Source organism: Salminus brasiliensis, chromosome 10, assembly GCF_030463535.1.
Source record: "Salminus brasiliensis chromosome 10, fSalBra1.hap2, whole genome shotgun sequence".
NCBI lineage: Eukaryota > Metazoa > Chordata > Actinopteri > Characiformes > Bryconidae > Salminus > Salminus brasiliensis.
This window is the reverse complement of record NC_132887.1, coordinates 9,365,647-9,391,043: the sequence shown is the minus strand read 5'-3', so window position 1 is coordinate 9,391,043 and position 25,397 is coordinate 9,365,647. Positions and strand designations below refer to the sequence as shown.

The 25,397-nt window shown below is 41.7% G+C and overlaps 1 protein-coding gene across 1 annotated transcript in view; it reads left to right on the top strand.

Moving 5' to 3' along the window:
• paplna (papilin a, proteoglycan-like sulfated glycoprotein) overlaps positions 1-22,496 on the top strand; it is a 44,645-nt gene extending 22,149 nt beyond the window's left edge. Inside the window, exons 14-29 of the mRNA XM_072689131.1 lie at positions 1,358-1,562; positions 3,140-3,316; positions 4,325-4,475; positions 6,222-6,305; positions 7,777-7,930; positions 8,789-8,873; positions 8,962-9,073; positions 10,579-10,909; positions 14,861-15,019; positions 16,048-16,175; positions 16,518-16,623; positions 16,709-16,855; positions 18,257-18,384; positions 18,505-18,613; positions 19,318-19,481; positions 20,531-22,496. Coding sequence (XP_072545232.1) covers positions 1,358-1,562; positions 3,140-3,316; positions 4,325-4,475; positions 6,222-6,305; positions 7,777-7,930; positions 8,789-8,873; positions 8,962-9,073; positions 10,579-10,909; positions 14,861-15,019; positions 16,048-16,175; positions 16,518-16,623; positions 16,709-16,855; positions 18,257-18,384; positions 18,505-18,613; positions 19,318-19,481; positions 20,531-20,730 — 2,440 coding nt within the window. The 3' untranslated portion in view covers positions 20,731-22,496. The remainder of the gene's footprint in view (positions 1-1,357; positions 1,563-3,139; positions 3,317-4,324; positions 4,476-6,221; positions 6,306-7,776; positions 7,931-8,788; positions 8,874-8,961; positions 9,074-10,578; positions 10,910-14,860; positions 15,020-16,047; positions 16,176-16,517; positions 16,624-16,708; positions 16,856-18,256; positions 18,385-18,504; positions 18,614-19,317; positions 19,482-20,530) is intronic.
• The last annotated feature ends 2,901 nt before the right edge of the window (positions 22,497-25,397 follow it).

Genomic DNA, 25,397 nt, shown 5'->3' with positions numbered 1-25,397 from the left:
ACCATCAAAATAAAGTGTTAACTTCCTAGAAAGAAAAAAACACAGCTATTGTATTTGCTCATTTTATGAATAATGGAGTTCATCTTCAGATTCTTAGAAGAATTCTAATGAGGGTTTTGGGGTCAACCCTTGGCCTCACCTTACAAATGTCCTTTACATCATGCCTTGATCTCAAAATTCAAAATTGGATTCTTAGAAACCTCAGCACTTCTAGAAATAAGACACTGACCTAATAGTCCACTCAGGCTTTTTTCTTTTTTTTTTTTTTTTTTTAACTTACATCAGTGATATGTGTTTGAGCTCAGTCTGTATTGATGAGTTCCATGTGTAGAAGATGAGTGTTGTGAACGCCTGTTCTTCCACATGTGGAGATGAACCAAGGCCTGGGGCAACTGTCCAGCTCAGAGCTTTAATCTGGTCTTCTACTCCCACTCACTGCAGTATTTCTCCCTGAGCAAATGGGGTACCGGCATGCTGTTTCTCTTCACTGGATACTTCACTAAGCCCCCTTGTTAAAAGACATACTCATGCCCTGTGCATGACCCATGAACTCAAGCCCCAGAGCTCTGAGCTGGGCTGCTGCCCGTGCTGTTAGCGTCAGTGCTAGTGGGGATACTTTTGTCTGTAGACTGTGATTCCTCTGCAGTAGAGTTCACTCAATGTTCTGATGCTTTGGTGAGTCTGAGTGAGTCTGTTTGTGGGATAATCAAAATCTGATGGTTTTACCTGAAATCTGAAACTATGCTCTACTCACAGGGGCATGTTTCTGTTTTGTTGGCTCTTGAATTTTTACATTTTCTTCCTTTTCTTCCTAAGGGCTCCTCAGGTGACTGATAGGAAAGTGTTGTTTACACGTTCTTTAAATGTGAACTTTGGCCAGAATCCAATCAGTGCTTATTTATACTGTGTTTTTGTCCTCACACTCTTAAAAATAAAGGTTCCCATATGGTTCTTTGGGAAAACAACAATTTAATTGTAATTGAATTAATTTCTATTACATACATTATGCATACGTTATGTGAATGCTCTTCACACTTGCTGTTTTCAAGTGAAGGATCATCTAATTAAAGGTTCTTTTGGGAACCGAAATGCGGTTCTTCTATGGTATCTTATTTTTTAAGAGTGTAAAGAGTGTTGTACAGTAGTTTGTGCTGTTGACACTAACCAACTATTGAAAAAAATAGTTGACACTAAGTTCACTAGGTTGTCTGTGGTTGCCTGGGGTTGATGTGTGGGGACTGCATGTGTAGTCCGTAGCTCGGGGTGGATTTCATGTCATACTCAAACTCTGCAAGATTGAACTGTACGAGCGGTACCTGTGCTCACTCCTGCGGTTTTGGATTTGGTGGACCTGCAGCTGGAAGATTGGCGAGTGGAACCTGTGTTCAGTGACCTGCGGCGGGGGCTCTCAGGTGCGGCGGGTGGAGTGTGTATCCCATGATGCCTCTGGAGTGCGAGTGGTGGAGGACTCTCTGTGTGAGGCCTACACTGCTAGACCTCTCAGCCAGCAAAACTGCAACATGCAGCAGTGCGCCCAGTACACTGTGTCCTCCTGGAGCCAGGTACTCTCTCGCCTTACAAGGCCATTCATCGCCTTTATCATCTGTGGTAATGCTCAAAGGACTTTTTTGACAGATTTATTGTTTCGTGAGTGTAGTGAGGGTGGGTGAGGTCAATTTAAACACCTGTCTTTAGCAAAATGTGTTACAGAAGTATATTTTCCTAATAGCTTACTGTCTTACTTTGCAAGTAGCAAAAACACACTTGAAGACTGTGCTGGTATAAAAGACTACACTGCAGCAAATGTTATGGTGCACAAGTAGCTCAATTAGGTCGTAAGAATTATTATAAGGGGTATTCTGCTTTTGGCTTTTGGCTTAGGTGAATCAGTAAGAAGTTAACAAAGCCGTTCCAAATGGTTTTTAGAGAAGCTTACCTCGTCAGAATTGTTTAAAAGACCTGGTGATAGGAACCAGACATCCAAACTATTTTATTCTTACTATCTAAAAGCTCTCTTACCGAAAAGTATTGTATGATGATTGCAGATAAATTGTGTGAGGTGGTGTTTTATGATCGGTTTGCAATAATTGTTTGCCCCAAAACACTTGTTTTTTTTACAATCATAGTTGAGTGATATGCATAGTGTGCAGGGTGCTGTTAGGTAAAATAGTACCCAAATAATTTTTTGGGGGATTTATCATTTTAGAATTATTAATATTACATATAAAATATCCTGTCACCATGACTGTAAAGAAATATGTGTCTACATTCAGTGAACCATTTCACACCAAACCACTCTAAATTGCAAGTGAAATATACAAAACTCATGAAGAATCAATGGAATTCACCTTTATCGTTATGCATATTTTTCTCTTGGGTCTTTGCTATATGTGGTTTTAGACTCATTATGGTGTCTAGGACCTGAAAAAATCCTTGCGATGGGGCATATTGGTATTCACTTGTATTCACTTGTATTCACTTTTCAAAAATTTACCTTTAAAACACCCTCCACCCAAAGACACTCAAAGAAACACTACTGGAGGCCCAAGTAGAGCTCTACCAGTCTCCACACTTGCGCACCTTTTCGTAGCTCAGCCCTTTTATGCGCCACCGGGGACTCGTTTTACTGAACGGCCCCAGGTGCTTGGCATCAGGGCAGCGTGTGTGGTACCGCGAGGGCTGGCCTAAAGCTCCCCGCTTCTTCTCCACCAGAACTATAAAGTGAGCTACATTGGGGGTCTGCCCCAGAATTATTAATGCACTATAACAATCCCACAATTCTCTGCAACAAGTAATATGCAAATCATGTACCCTAGTGGGCACAAAATACCCATAATTCATTGCTTGATTTAAAGCTCAGATTCACTCTGTAGCACAACAGTAAACTCATATTTTACTGTCTTGAGTTTCTGATATTGCAGCTCCTGGTGTGTTTGTCTGTAGGGTCAAATGCTGGTTTCCTTTCATTCATTGTTTTCAAAAACAGCTTCTGATCCAAAAACCAAGCCTGCCGGACTCTAGAACGGACACTAAAACTCACATATGAAACAGAACATATGGTGTTAATAGTGCGTTACTCTATTGTTTGTAATTGCACAGACTTACATGCTGTGTGTGTGTACACTGTGTATTTGTGCAGTGCTCTGTGACATGCGGCTCTGGGGAGCAGATGAGGGATGTGATGTGTGTGGGATCAGGAGGAACCCGTCTGGAGGACTACATGTGCGGGACCCTCCCAAAGCCCCTCAGTACTCAGACCTGTGAGATGCCTGCCTGTAGAAGCCTTATCGGATGGCATATTGGCGACTGGGGTCTGGTAAGAGCTCTCTGATCACTGTAGGTGTACAAATACAGACTGTAGTGCCTCAGTTGCAGCACATTATAGCATCCACACCACAGGACCACTGTTGACCAGACATTTTTGGGTGGCAGACTGTTCTTAGTCTTAGCACTGTTAGGGCTGTGCTAAGGTTCCCTGAGTGGTGCTTAGATTTAAGCCTATTCATTAAAGCCCACTGGACTGTAATTATTGAGTTAGAGATAATGTTGATTTACTATACTATGTAAATACCTAATTAATGACATAGTGTGGCTCTGTGGTCAAGAACTGGCCATTAATGCAGGGCTACAGAATACAGAATACAGAATGGCATATCCTGATGACAAATGGGCTCTAATCTCTATTTAAATATATACACTATATGCAGCACTTCAATGGCCCAAAACATTATAACTAAGTCTAAAATGTTGCAATTGTGTAAGCTTACTTTACTTGTCCTCTGAAATCATGAGCTGTACAGTGTACACTGTACAGTGACAAATAAGTGCACCTTTATCCTTTATCCTTTATCATCCTGTGGTTTCTAGCACCAAGTCCTGTAAGTTGAGAGGTAGAGCCGCTGGAGGTAAATGGCATGCATATACCTGGCCGTCCACATGATGTAAAAGAAAACAAGAGTCAGACAACTTTCATAAGGTCCTCATCACTGCTGACCCCACAAACCTCACCATCTCAGAGATGCTCTGACTGAGATTCATCTGACCATAACAGTTTGGCCCTTGTCTTTGAGCCACTTTGAGCTACTCAGGTCTTCACGCTGCCCATTTTTCCCATATCCAACATGTCAACCTTGAGGACTGGCTGTTTGGTTGCCATCAAACATATATTCGAGACCTGCTCTGTTGTCATGAAATAATCAACATTGTTCACTTAATGTATGAGTGGTCTTAATATTTTGGCTCATCCGTGTATAGCCAGGATATGTGCGCTTTAAAGTTAAATGTCAGGGATCTAAATGTCTCTGTGTTCCTCTACCTCCCTCAGTGTTCGAAAAGCTGTAGCTCGGGGCTGCGGGAGCGGCAGGTGATCTGTTCAGACACACAGAGGAACCTCTACGAGGTGGAGCACTGCAGCGCCCATCCCAAACCCCCTACTGTGGAAAGCTGCAACACCCAGCCATGCTACAGCCCTCAGGGTACACGCCTGCCCTACACACACATATATATATACACACACACACACACACACACTCAAACTATTCCTAGCTTTTTAAAGACCTCGCCACCACCATTAGAGAGCATGCAGAACACACTGCTGCTGGTTCAGCTGCGCTGTGAAGTGATCTTTTTTTTTATGCCATGGCTCACTCATCACAGACTCAAACATACTGAAGTTTCTGTAGATAAACAGGTGGGTTGTTCCATAGTCCATAGGTTGTTCCATGTATTATATATTTATAGAATTGTTATTGAGGTTTTACTATGCTATGTAAATAGTTACATAGTTAAATACCCTGTAAAAATCTGTAAAATTTACAATGAAATACTGGCAGCTGTGGTTGCCAGAATTACACTGTAAAATCATTGCAATTTCAGTTACAGTACTGTACAATTACAGTATGTATTTTTGCCAACAGTAAAATTTACATTAGAGAATGGCTTTGTTCACAGTATATTACCAACTTAAACATTCTCAGTGGTTAAGATTTTCTTTAATCGACTAATAGTAATTACATGGCAAAAAACTGACTGCATAATCCTGTGGTAATGTAAAAGTGACCACTTCAATACCCAGCCAGCACTCAGCAGCATAGAAAATGGTAACTTGCTCTTACAGACTTCAACACTGAGGTCACACAGTCCATTGTGATATACAATATAAATGTACATTTAAGAGAAGGTAGCCTGGGGGGTAACCATGTACACCTGGTTTGGTAAGTCAGGGCTTAACGAGGGTAAATCAGAACAAATTCACACACAGTGTCATATTTTTAGCCTCTTATTTGTTAAAATGAACCCCTTGTGCAGGCATAAGTATGCACTTTTAGGCATTTTCCCATTTGTTTTAAGATAAGATAAGAGATAAGATAATCCTTTATTTGTCCCACAGTGGGGAAATTCTCAAACCCATGACCCTGACCAACAGAGAATCAAACAGAAAAGACAAAACTTGGAAACATGTAAATGATATGTATTTATGCATACAGAAAATTGAACAAAAACACATTGAACTCTGGTTTTCTTCACTTATGAGTCCTAATGCAGAAGCCATTATGAGTTCGTTTCCATTTAGAGTTTGTGAAACCGATGCTAATTGTACCAGTGATGTAGTTCTGCCAGTACAAACTGCAGTGTGGACCTACGCACTGGGTTTAAGGAGTTAAAGGAGCATTATGCCAGAATTGGTATTTTTGCTCCTGGGTTTCCTCTACTATCAGGAAGTGTAATTTGAGCTTTGAGACACCCCTAAAGGACCTGAAGCGCAGAAATACAGAACCATCACTGAAAGAGAAAGAAGTATGTGGACTGAGGCAGTAGAGTACAGGCTTTTACACAGATGTGACTTGAATGCACAGCAGTACGCAGTTCTGGATAAAGGTCTCCTGCAGATCCACTGAAGTTCTGTAGTGCAGTAGCAGTGCTCCGGCCCAGAGTGGCAATGACGGAGACCCCATTCTCCCTATTACAGTCAGTGGTTCATCAGCATGATTCATGATTTTGAAGCTGCTACTTTAAGGTGAAAATGCTCCGTAATGTTGCTTTTTTTGTCAAATTAAAATTATACAGTACATAAAAACACTTCTACTCCACTTATAACTCCTTATATAAAAGCTTCTACTTTTACTACAGGTTTAAAAAAAATGCTATTTCACACTGTACTGCTTAAATGAGAAGCATTGTTTATCAAAATCCAACATTACACTTTGTTTGTGTGTGTACAGTGGTGCCCAGCATGCAGGACCCAAGAGGCTATGACAACACCCTGCACGGTTTCCAGCTTTACGCTCCTGAGGAACACACTCCAGGTTACTGATTTATCCAGCTCTCCTCTTCTGCACTTCATAAATCACTCCCTCTGCACTGCAGTTCCGCTCTCCCGCTGCCCCTTTGGCCTCATATCTCTCCCCTTTCCTCTGAGTGATTTCTGTGTCCCTGTAGCTTCCACCCCACCCATTTCCCGTCACTGCACCCCTCACCGCTCACCCCTCACCCCTCTGTCCCTACGCTCATTATCTGGACCTGATTGGCATGTTTTCAGGATTGTCTGTGTGATTAAAATATTTCTGAGGCACTCGAGTGTAGGAGTGTGTGGCCTAGGCTGCTGCTGTGACTGTGCCTTGTGTTATGCAATTGGTGACAGAGCTGGTACATGTGTGTGTGTTTTCGTAGTTGTGGGAAAGTGTGTTAAGTTTTGTACCAGTGTTTCCAAATAGAACCATTATGAAGGTGTGTTTAGGTTACTGGAATTAAATTACCGTGTGGCGTCTGGCTCTGATTTGCTTGTTTCCTTTAAATTAGTATGACCGTGTTTCTGCTTTCTCTAATTACCTCCTGTTTTCCAGTGTCTGTCTGTCTCCTTCCACTTTCATTTTTAACATTTGTTTCTCTTTGGACAATTTCATATTTAACCACTCGGTTACTCACTTCAGTTAGTTTTTTTGTGTAATATATTTTTCACTAACAATAAATGAAAAAGCCAGAAATATTGTATATTGTAAATGTGGTAAATAGATACTATACAGTATTTCTGTTTATTTATAGAATTTCAAATTAGAATCAAGTATTTTTTCTAGAAAAGATTTGACAGTTTTTTCAGAGTAAAATTTAGGAACATTTTTACAGTATATGTAATTAATTTTGTTATGCACTGCCGCTGGAATTGTGGCTTGATGCCGACAAATTACAGAGAAGCATAACATTTACAGTACAGTGCACACTTTTAGTCTAAAACTAGAACTAAAAACATGCTTATCTATATCATTCCTACAGAAAGTCATGGTTTTCAAAATCATGTGTTCATCATACAATTTTTTTTCCTTTCTATTTTAGAATTTAATTTTCCCCTTTTTTCTCCCAGTTTGGTATTAGCAGTTAACCCACCTGTTTATAGCTCCCCTTAGCACTAGCAGTGCTCCCGGCACTAGGAGGGCTTAACACATCTTCTCCAATACATGCAAAGTCAGCCACCGCCTCTTTACGAACTGCCACCGATGCGACTTTCCTGGCAAGTGATACGCTCAGGGAAAAGCGTTGAGTCCCTGTCTACGCCACACCAGCTAACAGTGGGACTCTGCTGGCCAACATTACATCAGGATTTCTGGCCTTATTGAAAGAATCTTATTTAAATAAAAAACTAAACTAAACAAAAGTATCTATTTATATAAAGTCTAAATTGGTACATAAAAAAAAACATTTAAGAGCTCTGTGTTTAATTGTAATTCTTACAACTCTCTGCCCCTCTCTCTCTCTCTCTTTCTCTCTCTCTGTCTTTTTCAGTGCATCAGCCGACGGAGTCTGACCCTAACGTCAACACAGGTCTGGCTCCTCACTGCCGTCAGGCTCCATATGGGTGCTGTCCTGATGGCAGGACCGCAGCCAGCGGGCCCCGAGGCCAGGGGTGCTTTCAGCGAGCGTTTTGCACCCGCAGCAGGTACACAGCAGGGGGAAAGTCAGGTCATATCATACGCATGAATCAAGTCAGTTACATTTAAGTCTTTGAAGTGTCTTCTCATATTGTTATAAACATATGATAGTACTACATAATTTTTATGCTTTATATCTATCCATTTACACAATTACATAATTAATAACTTCACATTCTGTATTGACAGGTTTGAGTCTGCAAATACATTTTTTTAAATATTTATGTGACAAACATGACCACAATGTAGCAGAAATGTAAACAAAAATGACAGTATCTAGAACAATAATGAAATATTTAAATAAAATAATAACATATAGATAAAACATATAGATATTTAATAAAATAATAAAATAGTGAGATGCTTATGAGTTAATGTCACACAAAAACCCCATATCACAAAACGATTTTCACATTTTGAATGTGAATCTGGCAGTTGTAAAAAATTAATGACAAATGGACCAATAGAAATGCTCCAAAATGACTCAGATTAAAATCTTTTTACAATGACTTCCATTGAAGGTTTGAGTTTTTTCTTCTCCTGTAAACTCTCAATTTTGGAGATACAAGGTTTGTGTGACGGCGACAATATACATATACAGTGGAAGTGGGCAATGGGTTGTCCTCTGTCTTTAATGATTAATAAGAGGTTAACTGATTATTTTTAATTGAATTTAACTGAATTTTTTAATTGTTTTTAATGAGTTTAATAACTTTCTTATGTTCTGCTGCCAATCTTGGCGAAGACTGTCCTGTAAATAAGATTTCAAATATCAGTGAGATTCATCCTGGTTAAATAAAGGTCTATAAAAAAGCATTCATGCTCATAACTGCATTCTACACTGTATTCTATATCACATACATCAGGTATGGCTGTTGTCAGGATGGAGTATCTAGAGCCTATGGCCCGAATAAGGAGGGCTGCCCAGAATTTGTCCCTGTGGCCCCAACTGTGAGTATCTGCCATTCACAGTAACATTTTGCACTTTTCCAGCCCTGCTCTAACAACTGTATCTCCATTTATGTCTCTCTGCCCTCAGCCTGCTTCTCCGCCTGCAGACTGCCGAACATCCATTTATGGATGCTGTTATGATGGGGTGACTGTTGCAGGTGGTGCTTACGGAGAGGGCTGCCCCAATCCTCCCGCCAGTGGTGAGTTTTAAGTATAGAACGGGGCTATAAATCATCTATGTTGTCTATACTGATATAGAGGTAGGTCTGTTGCTCTGTGATATTGGTTTTCCATTAATTCCTTTGTTTTATGAATTCCATGAAACAGTGGCGTCCCTGTTGTCTAGCTGTTATTTGTTCTATTGTGGACAGTAAACTACTGTGTATGTCCTTTGCTGGGTGCATAACCGCATTTTAAAAGAATTAAAAGAATTAAAAAGAAAAGAATGAAAACTTTATACACTAAGCTCTCTTTCTGGAAGCTTATACAAGGTTAAAATGCACAGAGTACAATTAAAGGGCTTACAATTATGTGCAAGGATTCCTAAAGCACAGTTTTAAAAAATGGATGGCCTAGTCAGGACAAGCTATGTCAGGTTTGTAAGGCGTTAGAGTAGCAGCGCTCAGGAAGCATGGATTCATTTAGTTTCTTAATGCAAACTATAAAGCTACCTGATACTATGAAGATGATCTATTTGGAAAATAAGTACTGGTGTATATCAGTGCTCTCAAGAACTAGTACATAACATGATAATAAAATGAGCTCCAGCTAAGCTTTCAATTCCATTCATAGTTATTGAATAAGTGGCTGGAAGAATCCATTAAGGAGAAACACAGAAGAACCAAGACTTGGAGGGTGTAGTGGATTGTGGGGTTATTGTACAAGTAGGACATGTTTAACAGTGAGATTGGGGGGACCTGAGTAGTCCAGCAGAATAAATGGCTGTCACTATGATCAAAGTTACTGTAGTTTGAATCCCTTGCTCTCTCCAGGGTGGGTAGATGGCACTTTCTCCCCAGAGCTGGCCAGCACTGGTGTCTGTCAGCTGATGCGTCAGAGCAGACAGCGGGAGGAGGTGGAGTCATTGGTTGCCTTTTCATCTGCTGCTGTTGCTTTGGCAGCAGTCTGAGGGTTGCATATCGGAGGAGGCGTGTTGATCTTCACCCTCCCAGTGTTGGGAGTATGTGTATGGGTACTTGGCGGTCCTATATGTGTCCTAAATGGGTCCTAAAAACAAAACAAAACACAATTTTTTTCCCCCACATATCCTATCTTAGAAATCTGGGTTTGAGCACAGGGTCAGCCTTGATACGGCACTCAGGAGCAGAGCAGGGTTGAATATCTTGCTCAAGGACCCGACAGTGGCAGCTTAGCGGACCTAGACATCAAACACACAACCCTGTGATCAATAACCCAGCGCTCTAATCATGGAGGCACACCACTGCCCTGCCTGTGAGACACAGACAGGTAAAAGTTCAGTATAGTGTAACACAAGTGCAAATTTGTCCGGTTCCTGCAGTGGTAGGCAGTCATGAAGCCAAAAATGAATTGTGACCAGAGTTTGAGGAGAAACTATTAACTACTCAGTCAAATTTCAACGCAATCCAGCTTTGTCGTCTTCTCAGCAGGAGGGTGAAATGTACAGCACCCAGTGAAAACTGCACTCAAGCCAATCAGTCATACAGAGCCTCGTTTATCTTTCCAGCTCAGCGTGTGTCCTGCAAGCTCCCCCACCTGGCTGGCCAGTGTGACCAGTGGACCGCCCGCTACTACTACGATTCCTCCTCCTCCCGCTGCCTGCACTTCTGGTATGGCGGCTGCCATGGCAACAGCAACAACTTTGCCACATTAGAAGAATGCCAGCGCACGTGTCAGGGCACTGTGCCCGTCTCCACGGCATATGGTGGTGAAGGTGCCAACGCAGACCAAATACGTCTGGGAGCCAGCGCGGCTCAACACGCCCGCCGCGCCAGGACCCAGCTGCGAGGGCGCCGGCCTTCTCCCAGAGCCGTGCAGCTCAGCAGCCCCGCCAGCAGGTAAGAGCTCAGGACCCTGCTGAATCAGCCCAGTGCCTTTGACCACCACAAATTGACCAAACCACTGTAAACCACTCAACCCTGTGCTTGTCTGAACAGCTTGGCACTGCCTCCACCATGGGAGTAGTCAACCAGTTCGGCAGTTATACACAGTGCTTCACACAACCTACAAACAATTGCAGCCACATATACACACACACACTGGGGCTGCACAATACATCATTTGTTAAGTGTTATTGTAATACTGGCCTTTACCAAATTCATAGTGCAGAAAGCTGTATTATGCAAATTAGCAACATATGACTACAACTTTTTTTAACCAATCACCAATCAGTGTTTCTATGGGTGGGGATCTGGATATTTAAGTAATCCAACAAAAGTGCAGTGTTTTTAATATCGTCACTGTCATGCAAAAAAAATCTCTTTGACATAATATGAATCTGGCATTTCTTTATATTGTATCAAAATTTCCGGATAAATAAACCAATGGAAATGTTCTAAAATGACTTGGAATAAAATATTTTTACATTGACTTCCATTAACAGTTAATAAGGTTTTTTCCTTCTCCTGTAAAGTTTCCATTTTGGAGATTTGGAGCTTGATGATGTATTGTAAGGCTCACCACAGTTGCAGTATGCATCAGTGTAATTGCAGTACCAGTATTCTGTACATTGTGCAGCTCTAACACACACAAAGTCAAGGGCTATGACCTGCATACTTACCCAGGCAGCACTACAGACCTGCTTACTCACTCATTTGTGCTCTTATACAGTGTTTCTCTACCTTGTTCCTCAAGGCCCATTGCCCTCCATGTTTGAGTGTTTTTCCTGTTTTAACACAACCACTTTTACTTAATGATGAGCTGTTAATCAGCTGATTAGTTGAATCAGGTGTGTTGGGAGTTGGGAAAACACCTAAATGGCAACAGGCCTCCAGGATCAGGATTGAGAAACCCTCTCGTATGCTTGTTATTGAGTCAACAAGTCCTAATTAGTGTAGTAATAGAGCTGGCATATAGCACAGCATAGCACAGATTGTGCTAATGAGAGAGCATACCTGCTGCTTACACAGCTAACATGTCTATGTGGGGCCTGCATGGGTAGCCCAACATTTTGTTCTCAGGTTTCACGTTAGGATCAGGAGGGGTTACACATGGGCCTTATCTGGGTTGTACACTGCATTTTGGGCCTAGATGGGACCCATGTGAGATTCAGGTGGGCTGTAACAGGGCTGTAATAGGGGCGACTGGGTGGAAACACATGTACAAACTCACTAAGAACCCAGGCCCACCTGAAACTCACCTAGCCCATAATAATAATAATAATCCACCCATGTGAGCCCTACATGAGCATGTTGGCTGGGTACTTGCATTGCAGCTCTGGTACTAGGTCATTATCCTTATACACTCTTTAAAAAAATGTCCTACAAAGGGTTCTTTGAACAATGCCATAGAAGAACCATTTTTGACTGCATTTGTACAGGCGATGGGAGTGTGAAGAACTTTTAAAAGAATTAAGAACCTTAATAGCCACTTTTTTAAACCTCTAAAAATTCTTCATATACAATATATATATAGATATATTATAAAAATGGTCCAAATGGTTTGTCAAAAGTGGTTTGTCTATGGCATCGCTCAAGACTTAGAAGTGCATATTCTGATCCATAAACGCTTGTATTTGGTAGTGCCCTGTGTTCTTGCTTACGTTTATACATGCCTTAATGTCTATGCTGACTCCCATACCCTGTTTCATGCCGCAACACACCCCACACATACTTTCCCCCTGGCTGCGCACACAACCTCTGTCTCACACACATACATACACACACACACACACACACTTTTGCCCAGGAGAAGTTGATTTCCCTCACTGCGGCCCTGTCGGACATTGCTGCGCTTTTGGGACTGGTACATTTCTCCTGCCGCACACTTTTGCCCTCTTGCTCCACTGTTGCTATTAGATGTGTGTTTAGTATGTTAGCCTGGTAGTCTAGTTTTTCCATCTGAATGCCCCCCCACTTGTCTGTTTGCCCTCTCCACACACCGTCTGAGCCCTGTTGTCATCCCTGATGTCATTCAGTGTGACTAATAAAGAAACCTGCTGTGACGCCCCACCAGTGCTGCTCTGTCTGTGTGTGTCTCCTCTCCTCCCAGCGCACTTTAGCTTAGTTGTGGGACAATGTAAAAGCTACACACACTTTAAAAGTAGTGCTGTGAAGAGAAGTCCTGAACCACAGTAGCCATTATGCTGTGAATATCACTTCAATACACTGTCATTGTCCCACCTCTGAGGCTAGCTGTTATGTAGCTTGTAGATTCAGCACAATGTTGCCTTCTGTCTGTGTCTCTTTCAACAGATGATGTTTATTTGAACAGTTTTTCAGTGTATTTTATGATTTTTATGATCTTGTTCATGTATTTTATGTAAAATCATGTAAAAAAAAAAACAATGACAGCCCATGATCGATCTTTATTTGAACTAATATTGAGAGATGGAGGTAATGTAGCTGAACACACACTCAGTAGTAAGACTAAATTTTGCCTGAGAACACCTTGACAAAGACCAGACCTCTGCAACAGTGTACCTTGTGTTTTGGATAGATGAATCTTGTCATGCTCTGATGTTTTTTCCCATGAAAATCAAACTTCTGCAGTCTGTTTCTGATGGTAGATGTTGTACTTTGACATCCGCTGTGTCAAAAGCTACCTGTAGGTCCCGTGATGACATTTTAGGGCTGTTTGAGACACCCATCCCACCCACACCCATATTGTGGTCTGCTATTGGGCTGGACTTGCTGGGGCAGCTTGATCTGACCACGTTGGCAGTGGTTTCAAAATGATTTAGCGGACAGGGGAATGGCCGATTTCTAGCTGTTCTGAGATCTTTTTAAACCCTCCTTTCCGAAGGCCTCAGAGAGCTCTTTGGAGCTAACCAGACTAAATGTCTGAGGTTTAAACGAGACAGAGTCCTCCAGAATCCTCTCTCACCATGTTCTGATCATCTGCAGCTGGCATTTTGGTAGTAACAAATGTGGGGGTGTTGAATTTCTGTTAATTACATTTTAGAAATGATGTTTAAAGACATTTCTTCAGTTGTATGTGTTTACTTATTTTACCTCCACCTCTCAATATTGTTCAAATGAAGATCAGCAATGTCCACGTCTTTAAATATGTTCAAAAAGACAAAGGAATTCATGGGGTGTCCTATTTTTCACATGACCTGTATAACTGTATTATCGCTGTAACTCGTGATGAATGGGCCTATAGAAATGGTCCAGTAGTGTTTTTCCCCCTCTCCTGTAAAGTTACCATTTCAGAGATATGAGGTTTTGACCAGAATTAGTCTGAGTGTTGTTCGTTCCTAACAGGCCAACAGCCCTAGAATTCAGAGTGTGTTGGTTTGGAAACATAAACTGAGGCTAAATTACTACTCTATCTGCTGTGTTGTAATAATGTGGCCAGTGCGGCTTCATAAAACACACCACTTTGCCGCAAGACAAACCGATATTGCCTGGACACCCACTCCTTGTACTCACCAGTCATGCTCGTGTGGTGTGAGTCAGATAAAGTGCATGATGGCCCAGGGCTGAGGCATGTGTTAACTCTTAAGGACCGAATGCTCTGTCCTCTCTGTGAAGTCTAAAGGATGTTTGCTCTTTAGACCGGAAGAGAAGCCACAGAGGTTGTGCTCTCTGTACCTCTGTGGCTTGGCCAGGTTAAGGCTGATCTTTATGCTTACTTTGGTGACTGCAGAACGTGCCATGTTGTTGCCAACAGTACAGCATAAAGTGATTTTTCTCCTCTGTCTCTTTCTCTCTCTCTCTCTCTCTCTCTCTCTCTCTCTCTCTCTCTCTCTCTCTCTCTGCATGTATTTCTTGTGCTGTCTCTCTGCCTTGTCTTCCCTGTTGTTTTTCCTCTTCCTGTCTCTTCTCTCTTTGCCTGCCCTGCTTCAGTTGGACTGCTGTGGGTGTGAGCATAGACAAGTCGGACCCCTCTACAGTGGAGGGGGTGGTGGGACAGGTGGTGGTTATGCCCTGCAGGGTGAGTCCACCCCCTTCCTCCACCGTGACAGTGGAGTGGAGACGAGACGGCGTCCTTCTCGACCCTACCAGGTGAGTACATGTCATCAGCTGGTTGCTCACCTTACCAGTGCTGTAAACTGCTTAGCTCACAGGTCAGTTAGCCCTCAGTATCCGATATCATACCATCATCCATCCATCCATCCATCCATCCATCCACCTATTTGTGGGTGGACACCACTTTTAATGAATGCATTTAGCTTATTTAAGTTGCACCCATTGCTGACACAGCTTGTCTAGACCTGTAAAGAAGTTTTGCCAATAGAATCGGGAGCAGATAAACATGAACCTATTGACCCCTTGTCTAATACCAAGCATGGGCTAGAGGGGTATAAAGCCCCCCAGCATTGAGCTGTGGAGCAGTAGAAGAACTGTGTTCTCTGGAATGATGGATGGTGCTCCATTCAGTACTTTTGGGATGAGTTTGGGAGTAGGGGATGAGGTGGGGTGGTGATCATATAAATTCCTGACCTCACTAATGCTCTTGTTGCTGAATGCAACCACATCTCCACAGCAATGCCCTAATCTAGTAGATCTATCTAAATTGAATAGAAAGCCTTCTCTAGAGACTCTCTCCCAGGATTAACTTTTTTTTTTTTATTCCCAAGATAAAAAAAACAAAACAATGAATGAGCAGATGTCCCAATACTTTTGTCAGTATAGCGTATCTATCTAGATAACAACTGTTTATCTATTTCCTTTTAAAATTATACTGTTTTTATGCTCTGTCTGTCTAGTTAGCTGTTTATCGATCTATGTAGATATCTATAGCAATTTATTTTTAAGCCATCTTTGTAAAAATGTATCTAAAACTACATAGTTTCTATCTGTAGGTGTCGCTTTTTTGCAATTGTTTGCTGATGCCGGTATACATCTTGTTCATATCTGCTAATGCTTATACCAGTATATTAAGATATAAGCATTAGCAGATTATGGGGTTTGCACAGAGTGTGTTAACTATGAATTTTTCCCTTATTCAATTTATGTTGTTGAAAATGTTGTCTAGACTTTTAAACAGTGGTGTATAGAGACTCTCTTCAGTGACGTCTCTCAATGTGCAGGCATAGGCAGCAGCCTAACGGCTCTCTGCTGGTGGGCCCTGTGAAGGTGGAGGATTCTGGCTGGTTGCTGTGCTTGGCCACACGGGACCGTGAGCGAGATTACCGCTACATCTACCTCTCTGTCTCAGGTAAAGCCTGCCCTCTGCTGGTCTTCTTCAATAATGCACTTATGAAATAACTGGGGTTAACTCACCCAGCAAGGAGAAGAGAGTTGTGCGGCCCAATCTCAATCTGCTCCATCCTCAGTCTGGAGGGCTTGCCACATTAAGGGTGACCCCAAAGTAATTAGTATTCAGGGAGAATTGGCTATAACCCCCCCCCCCCCTACTTTAAGTGAGCTCCAGATCACAGTACTCCATGGAAGTACAGCTCAAAAAGCAGGTTGGCTAGTCTATCTCCATTGTGGATTGTTGGGAGAGGCTGTGTGTTGTGCACTGATTAATTCACTCTGGGTGGCTTTGTGGTGGTAGAGGCTCCCCAGGTTCAGGAGCCATCTTTACCTCAGGACGGAGCAGAGAGGTCAGATCCTGCTGATTCACTGTATGCAGTTCCTGACCCACAACACCATTCTCCCAGGTATTCGGCACTCCCCCCCATGCACTTGTGTACATTCACACTCTGTGTACACTCTAAAAATAATAAACATGCTTCCTTGTATCAGATTCAGTATTGACCGGTCAAGCTCAACGCTGATTGAAGCACGTGCAGGTCAGATTGCCAGGCTGCACTGCACCATCCTGCCCTCCTCGGCTGCATATTCAGTCAGCATTCAGTGGACCAAAAATGGAGCTGCGCTCAACACACTGAGGTATGTGAGGTACACTGCATGGATGAATGACTAAAGCATTAGATTTAAGGCACTTTTTAGGGCTTATCCAACACTCGTCATCACAAAGGCAGGCAGGGGTCAGTAAACAGGCAGCCGTGATCAGAATCTGAAGCCCAAAATCAGAAGACATACTACCAAAGCAGAGACTAATCAATCCCCAGAACTCAATATAATCACTGAGATTTCACAAGGAGCTGTACAAACTCAGAGGCTTTTAAATAGAGGCCTCATTAGTCCTGGGATGAGTCTCAGCTGAGATTTGAGATGAGTTCCAGGTGAGAGGTGGAGCTTAACCAAAGCACACTGGTGCGCATGGCTATTTAATGTGCTATTATTGCTGAGGCCAGGAGGGGGAGCCATTACAACTACACTCAGTATTCTGTGAACTCCTTGAATCTAGTGAGCTTACTGTAAGCCCTGTCTACAGAGGTGACTACATTTAGGTCCTGTCCACAAACATACAAATGCGTTGTGGCATCAGTGTTTTCATAAAGTTTGTTTTTTCCGGTTCACACAACCACACTGACAACAGAGTTTTGGAAAAGCTCTGTTTTCAGTGACCATAAACAGCATTTTTGTGTGGACAGGAGGCCAAAACACAGACAGCCATCAGTTTTTATCATCCAGAAGCATGTGGACAAGGCTTTAGAGATGCTATGGTATTATGAGTACTTTACAGCAAGACATTGGTTAATTCATTTTCCCCAAATCTACTACTGTACTGAAGCCACTGCTGAAATTCGGTGCTTCACAAGTAATTACAGCTTTACTAGAGTGGTGTTGGCCCAGAGACGATCACATTTGGATATCAGGAATGATCAGAAAATTGCATGATGTGTAAAACATTTACATTACATTTTACATTTATGGCATTTAGCAGACGCTCTTATCCAGAGCGACTTACAGAGTGCTTTGTTGTTTACCCAAGAAAAAACATAGCTAGTTAGAATAGACTAATAATTCAAAAGAAACCTCTTAGCTTAGACATTACTAAATACAAGACAATAAGGTGACCATAGTACTCTATTCGTCCAAGTACTCTCGGAAGAGGTGGGTCTTCAGTCTGCGTTTGAAGACAGCGAGCGACTCTGCCGTTCGACACCCAGGGGAAGCTCGTTCCACCACTTTGGTGCCAGGACAGAAAAAAGCCTGGACACTTGTCATCTGCGGATTTTGAGGGATGGCGGGTCGAACATTATTAATATTGTTTAAGGTTTTTGGTCACAAACCCACAAAGCTGCCCTGTCTTATTACTTTTAAAGCTTGATTTACTGTATGTGTGTGTGTGTGTGTGTGTGTGAGAGTGACTATGGATAAATGTGAATAACTGATCTAGTTTTATTCTTATGTTTTCTCCTTCTTGTTTGATATTCTGGCTAGACACTCTCACAACACTGATGGCACACTGGTCATTAACAACCTGACGTCTAATGATTCTGGTGTCTACACCTGCTCAGCTGCCAGCAGTCAACAGCTGGAGCAACTGCAAATCCAGCTCAGAGTTACAGGTTTGATGTTCTACTGATTTCATTATCACACAGGGTGTGTGGCTTTGGTATGACTTTAATGATATGCAGTTTGCCCTATAGTGTAAATGGCTCAGATGTGATTCTACCTTCCACCACTAGGGGACCTGAGGATCACCACAGCCCCCAATAACGTGCAGGTGTCCCAGGGCAGCACGGCTCAGCTTCCCTGTGTAGTATCTGGAGAAAACGTCAATGTGGGCTGGTCCAGGTCTGTATAACCATAAGCTTAACCACCATTTAATATTTAGAAAATAGTTTACATACAATAGTGTATACACTGATCAGCCATAACATTAGTACCACCTGCATAATATTCAGTAGGTTGTTGCCACTACAGATCTGACCATTCAAGGTATGGACTCCACAAGACCTCTGAAGGTGTCATGTGGGATCTGGCACCAAAATGTTAGCATCAGACTCTCAGAAGTCCTGTAAGTTTTGATGTGGGGCCTCCATAGATCACATCAGTGAGCCTTAGGGACACATGACCCTGTCGCTGGTTCACAGGTTGTCCTTTCTTGGACCAGTTTCGGTAGGTACTGACCACTGCATACCAGAACAAAAACACAGTACCTGCCTGGTATTTTGGAGATGCTCTGACCCAGCCGTCTAGCCGTCACAATCTGCTTTTTGTAAAAGTGGCTCAGATTCCTATGCTTGCCCATTTCTCCTGCTTTTAACACACATCAGCTTCAAGAACTGACTTTTCTCTTGCTGCCTAATATATCTCACTCCTTGACAGATGTCTCTATAGATGAAGATAATCAATGTTTTTTATTCACTATATTATTATTAATTTTATGGTTGATCAGTGTGTGTGTGTGTGTGTGTGTGTGTGTGTGTGTGTGTGTGTGTAAATATACTTTATATACTAAGTAAAGGAAGGTATTAATCAGTTCTACCCCTGGACAGGAATGGTGTTCCTGTGAGGCCGGATGGGCATCGTATACTGGTGTCAGCTGATGGTACTCTAATCATACATAACGTGCAGCAAGTGGATGAAGGCTCTTACACCTGCAACGCCTACACGGGCACATACTCTGTCAGTGCCACCGCTGAAATTCGAGTGTCCAAAGGTAAAGATGTTTTAAGCTTTCACAATACATCTGTAAGAGCTTGTTTAGACATGCAGCTCCATTGAAGGTTTGAACTTTTCCAGTCGGGTTCAGGCCTTTCAAATCAGATCCTTTCAAATCAAATCCTATTTCTGGACATGAATCAGTTTGACTGGTCAAATGGGATTTCAAGTTTTTTTTCGTAATTCGAGGCATATGGATTTTGACTTTATTATTATTAATATATTCATTTATACAGTGTCGATTTTTATATGTTTTATATGCTGTCAGTTGTGTACAAATTTGTCTAATGTGTAACCAATTTATGTGGTGCCAGAAACATCCTTCCTCATGATCAAATTGTAGCAGTGATGCACAGCCTCTCATGGCTTATTGTTTTATTAAATGTACTATTGTACAGCTTTCTCAGCCATTCTATAATCATCTGCACCTCTTCCTCATCCCAAACAAATGTAATATTTATAATCTTTTGCAGATTTCCATGACTGATTTGAATAATAACGTATAATAACGTATAATAAAAAATTTAATTTTCAAAACACTGTCAGGAAAAAGGGGCAAAACTCACTCTGCATCACATCAAAAGAATCCATTCATCATGATTTTCATGCAATGTAAAGAACAAACGTAAAAGGTAAAGGTGCACGTATTTGTCACTGTACAGCAAAATGTGTCCTCTGCATTTAACCCATCTGTGGTAGTGAACTCACACACTAGTGAACTAGGGGCAGTGAGTACACACACACCCAGAGCGGTGGGCAGCCAACTCCAGCGCCCGGGGAGCAGAGAGGGTGAAGGGCCTTGCTCAGGGGCAGCTTGCCAAGCCTGGGAATCAAACCCACAACCCTGTTATCAACAGCCACCACCGCCCAACAGCTGCCAGATTCATATAATGTCTAAAAAAAAAAAAAAAGCATGCATGTTTTTTGCTGGACAGTGGCAGTATTTTAACTAAGGTAGAACTGATTTGCATATTTGAATGTATAAGTAAATTCAGTGCATCACTTCTTGAAATGAACAGTCAGTACCACACACTCCTCTCTCTCCAGATCACGGAGGTCCAAGCCCGTCAGCTGACTGCGTGGACGAGCCAGAGCTGGCTAACTGTGAGTTGATCGTCACTGCCCGCCTGTGTGGCCACCGGTATTTCTCCAGCTTCTGCTGTGCCAGCTGTTTTAACTATTCAATGGGCAAGGGCAGGCCAGGGCGCCTTGGAAGAACAACTGGAGTAATTCGCCACACTGGCTGACCGGGACTCCTATGACTTCTCCTGCATACAGAGCCATTACACTACACTCACATGCCACTACACTCACTTTGGGACAACCAGTGACTGTATACATGAATGGGCAGCATGGCACCACTGACTCCCATTGAAGCTTAAAGCCGATGTTGCTCTGAACTCAGATCAGTCTTACATTTACTTTTACATTTACGGCATTTAGCAGACACTCTTATCCAGAGCGACTTACAAAGTGCTTTGCTATTTACCCAAGAAAAGCCTTAGCTAGTTAGAATAGACAAATAGTTCAAAGATACCTCTAAGCTTTAGACATTACTAAACACAATACAATAAGGCGACCATAGAACTATTCGTCCAAGTACTCTCGGAAGAGGTGGGTCTTCAGTCTGCGTTTGAAGACAGCGAGCGACTCGGCCGCCTGGACACCCAGGGGAAGCTCGTTCCACCACTTTGGTGCAGGACAGAAAAAAGCCTGGACGCTTGTCTTCCGCGGATTTTGAGGGATGGCGGGTCGAGCCAAGCCGTACTTGAAGCTCGAAGGGCTCTTGGTGCAGATCGGCTTTTGACCATGATCAAGTATGGAGGGTCTGGTCCGTTCTTGGCTTTGTAGGCCAGCGTCAGGGTTTTAAATCTGATGCGGGCAGCTACAGGAAGCCAGTGGAGAGAACGCAGCAGTGGAGTCTTGTTCATGTTGTGGTGGGGTCAGAGTGTGTGCTGTAGAGATGGGGCAGTGTAACGGTCGAAATCATAATGGAAGCTAATTTGTTTAGGTTAGCTGCAAACAACTTCCCACATCCTCTGTGATAATACACAGATACACCAGGATGTTCCCACACATTCTTCACCTTGTCTACACTCCTCCTGGAATTTAGACCTAGGTATTTAATTCTGGCCTATACCTCACCTGAAAGTCACTCACTCAGTCACCTGATGAGACATATGACATTGTACATTTATTGCCATTTCAAGTAATTGTTTTATGGTTATTCACCATTAAAGAAACTATAAATCCCTTTAAACTAGAGATGTACCTGGCATTCGGCTTGTGACCATTCAGTCTCATATAACAGATTCTGTTTTGGCCACATTTATACTTGCGAAACGCTCAAGAGCGCCACTGGCACAAACGCAGCCACACACACATCTATGGTTCTCTTTGTCACTGTGTGAAACAGAGTGCTTGCCAGTCTTCAGCATTCCTCGGAAATCTTCACTGGGTTTCAGCACAGCCAACAAGAGTGCAGTAAATATATCCTCCAACATGGAAGAAAGGCTAGTTTGCCTTGGCAGAAGTACATTGTGCAAAAGTTCTACACATTTCTGTGACCCTGTACATCTGCCTCAGCGCGTTGTTTACTGATGCACAATGTTACTTCCACTACGTCCGTGAAAACATTAGCAACATTTTTAATTACAAACATGAGTAAATCTGTCCCACCGTTCAGTTTAGCGTTCAGCTCTCGTTTTTTTTCAAGCCTTGTTAAAAGCTGGAGTTGAACATTGTTAAACAGGATGGAGTAGAAACTTCTGTAAGTGTGTTTGGTTGAATCGTAGGTGTATTTAGGAACAGGCAGTATCCTCAGAAATTGATTACAACATGACTACTATATTATGCTTCAGCATTAATGTTTGTTACAGGCTTTAGATGAAATATATAGACAGTATTTTCAAGCTGCAAATATACTATAACTACTATAATAATAGTAATATAGTAGTATATTAACTATAATAACTATAATAATAGTAGTAGTAGCTATGATATAGGTAAAAAATATTCTTATATATATATATATATATATATACATATATATATATATATATATGTTTAATATATATGTTTAATAGAATGAAAAAGTTAAAAAAAGTTTCTGTATGCTTTCATTTATAATTCCCAGAAAGAAAGAAAATCGTAATTGTCCAAAATTGCAGTCGGACAGTCATATGTAAAGAAAATCACTGCATCTCTACTGTAAACACATCTGAAACATCGGATCAACAGCATCTGAGCTATTCAGATTCTATGTTTGTATAATGAGCTTTAATTATATATATATTTTTTTCATTTTGGATAAATAATTTAGCTGAATAATGAAACAGCATCATGTAAGAATCTGTATTTTTTGCTCTTGAACCCCTACAGTTGAGGAGTGTAGTTCACTTTTACCTCACTGTCATAAATACAAATTGCAGTTTAAGCTCCACCTCACAAACAGCTGAACACGTGCGTTTGCTGACAAGCTGAGAAACCCCCAAAAAACTCAATCTGAAGTGAGAGTAACATGTAAAATTGCTACATAATGTTGCTTTTAAACTGAGCTAAACGCTCTGAAGTAACAGAAACTGAGTGCAATTAGTCCATGTTATCCATAACGTCCGTCACCTCAGTCAGTCACCTGAAAGTTACAGTTTTCAGTCACTTCATTGAGCACACCCTTTTGAGAAGCACCTTTATTGTAATGGTACACTCTAGAGAATATATTAATTGGAGAAAAACGTGTAGACCATGATTGCTGATAAAATGACTGAACCTGATGGAAGGTCTGCTTTGTGCTGCTTTCACTTACATGAGTGTGGTTGAGGTTACAATATGTACAACAGCCAACCACTAGAGGGCATCAGAGGCAGTACTGGCTTCATTTATCAACTGCTGTCATGCTACCCATTCATATATACAATCATTGGTGCCAACAGAGAGATCAGCTTTCTCCTTTCACCATTGTCACATTTAAAACGACCATATCAGACCTCAGATCAGCAGGAAGATGCAGAACGCTTCTACTCTGGAGGACAAAGGACTGTCATGTGCTAATGAAATGCACTGTAAAAGCAACTCCACTTCAGTTTGTGGCTACATAATTGCTTTGTTTATTTATAATGATGTACAAAGCTTTGGGATGTTTCATAATACCTGTATCTTTGTTTATGAAGAAATCTTTTTGAATCACTCTGTATATTTAAGGAACTGTAATAAAAAAAGATGTGAACGGTGAATATTGTACAAGGGCAAAACATATAAATGCTTCTCTCTACCCATATTTAAAGAGGAGATTACAGTCTCCGCAGGGTATCTTCATCTGTTTCATCTGTTCACTTTGATACAGTATGTAATTATATTCAAATAAACTATTTTCAGGTACAAAGGGTTAATTTCTGTGTATATTTATGTATTTAAATGCATTTCAGGATTGTGTATGGATGCATTTCAGTATTGTTTGTTTATGAAGTTCTTATGGAATTGGAGATGCAGTCACTTGCATAGTGTTAGACTGTCTAGTGCTGTAGAGAATTCCTCAGGAATTCCTGCAGTGAACTTGCAGACTGGTCAAAAATATAGTCAATCTGACCAAGGGAGAGACGGCTACAGTGTGCCGGGCCTACAGTACAGAACTTGATGCAGGTTGATGATTGTTTGCTTTTGGTCAGGAGCAATTTTAATGATTAGTTAGATTCTTATAATAATCTAATACTGAATATAAGAGGATATTGATTGTATACCCCTGGAGTTTTTGTCTGATAAAAGCTGCTTTTAACTGAAGCCTATTTGTTCTATTGTTGTAAATGACTCTTAGTAAAGTGTAAGGTGAAATGTGATCACCCCTGAACATGTAATAGGTTGTGAGAATAGATAAAGTTATAAAAATATTATGAAAAGATTTTGACTTTTGTACTGGATCAGGTGTTTTGTCTGTTTCAGTCTGGGTTTATTTAGTCCAGAAGGCATATCAAGGTTTCTGACTATACAAGGCCCTTGGAAGGAAGTGAACCCAAAACTTAACGTTGTCACCAATGGGGGGCGATGGTTGCACAAGAAATGTAGAAAAGCTTGAAGAGAAAAAAAAGCTGACTTTTTGGAAATGTTAATGGACAAAACTTATAAACAGCTAAAATAATTAAATCATTTAAAATATGAAGGCCTAAAGCAGTGGACTTCCATCCTGGTACATTCCTGCATTCCTAGTTATTAGCATCAAGTAGCTAACTTACAGGCCTTACCTGAAGTAAAGGTGCATGTATTTGTCACTGTGCACAGCACAGCGAAATGTGTCTTCCGCATTTAACCCATCTGTGGTAGTGAACACACACTCACACACACACTAGTGAACACAGTGAGTACACACACATTCCCAGAGCGGTGGGCAGGGTAAAATGTAAAGAGCCTTGCTCAAGGGCCCAACAGTGGCAGCTTGCCAAGCCCGGGAATCAAACCCACAACCCTGTTATCAATAGCCCGGCACTCTAACAGCTGAGCCACCACTTATAAGAGCAGGAGAACGCTACAGTATACAGGCCAGCAATATATTGTTTTATATGTAGGGAACAATGCAGAGAGGCTGCCAGGACTTTTGGACATTACATTTAGCCCCACAACTCTTAACACTTCTGCCAAAATACTCAATTAATACATTTAAGGCCCCTTTCAGTCACAGGTCCTTAGAATCATCCTAACTTCTCTCACCTTATGAGGCCCTTGCAGACATCCTTAGATTGTAGTAAAGAGCCATGTAGTTTGAGCCCCGCCCCACAGCAGACCAAAAGCCCATAAAAGCAGTAAGCCACTATTACTGTCTGTTCTTTTGCTCAACATGATGCGTCTGTATTTTACTTCTTGCATTTTGACACTGCAATGGACTTTCACAATGTGTAAGCTAATACTTTAATGACTGAGCACTGTG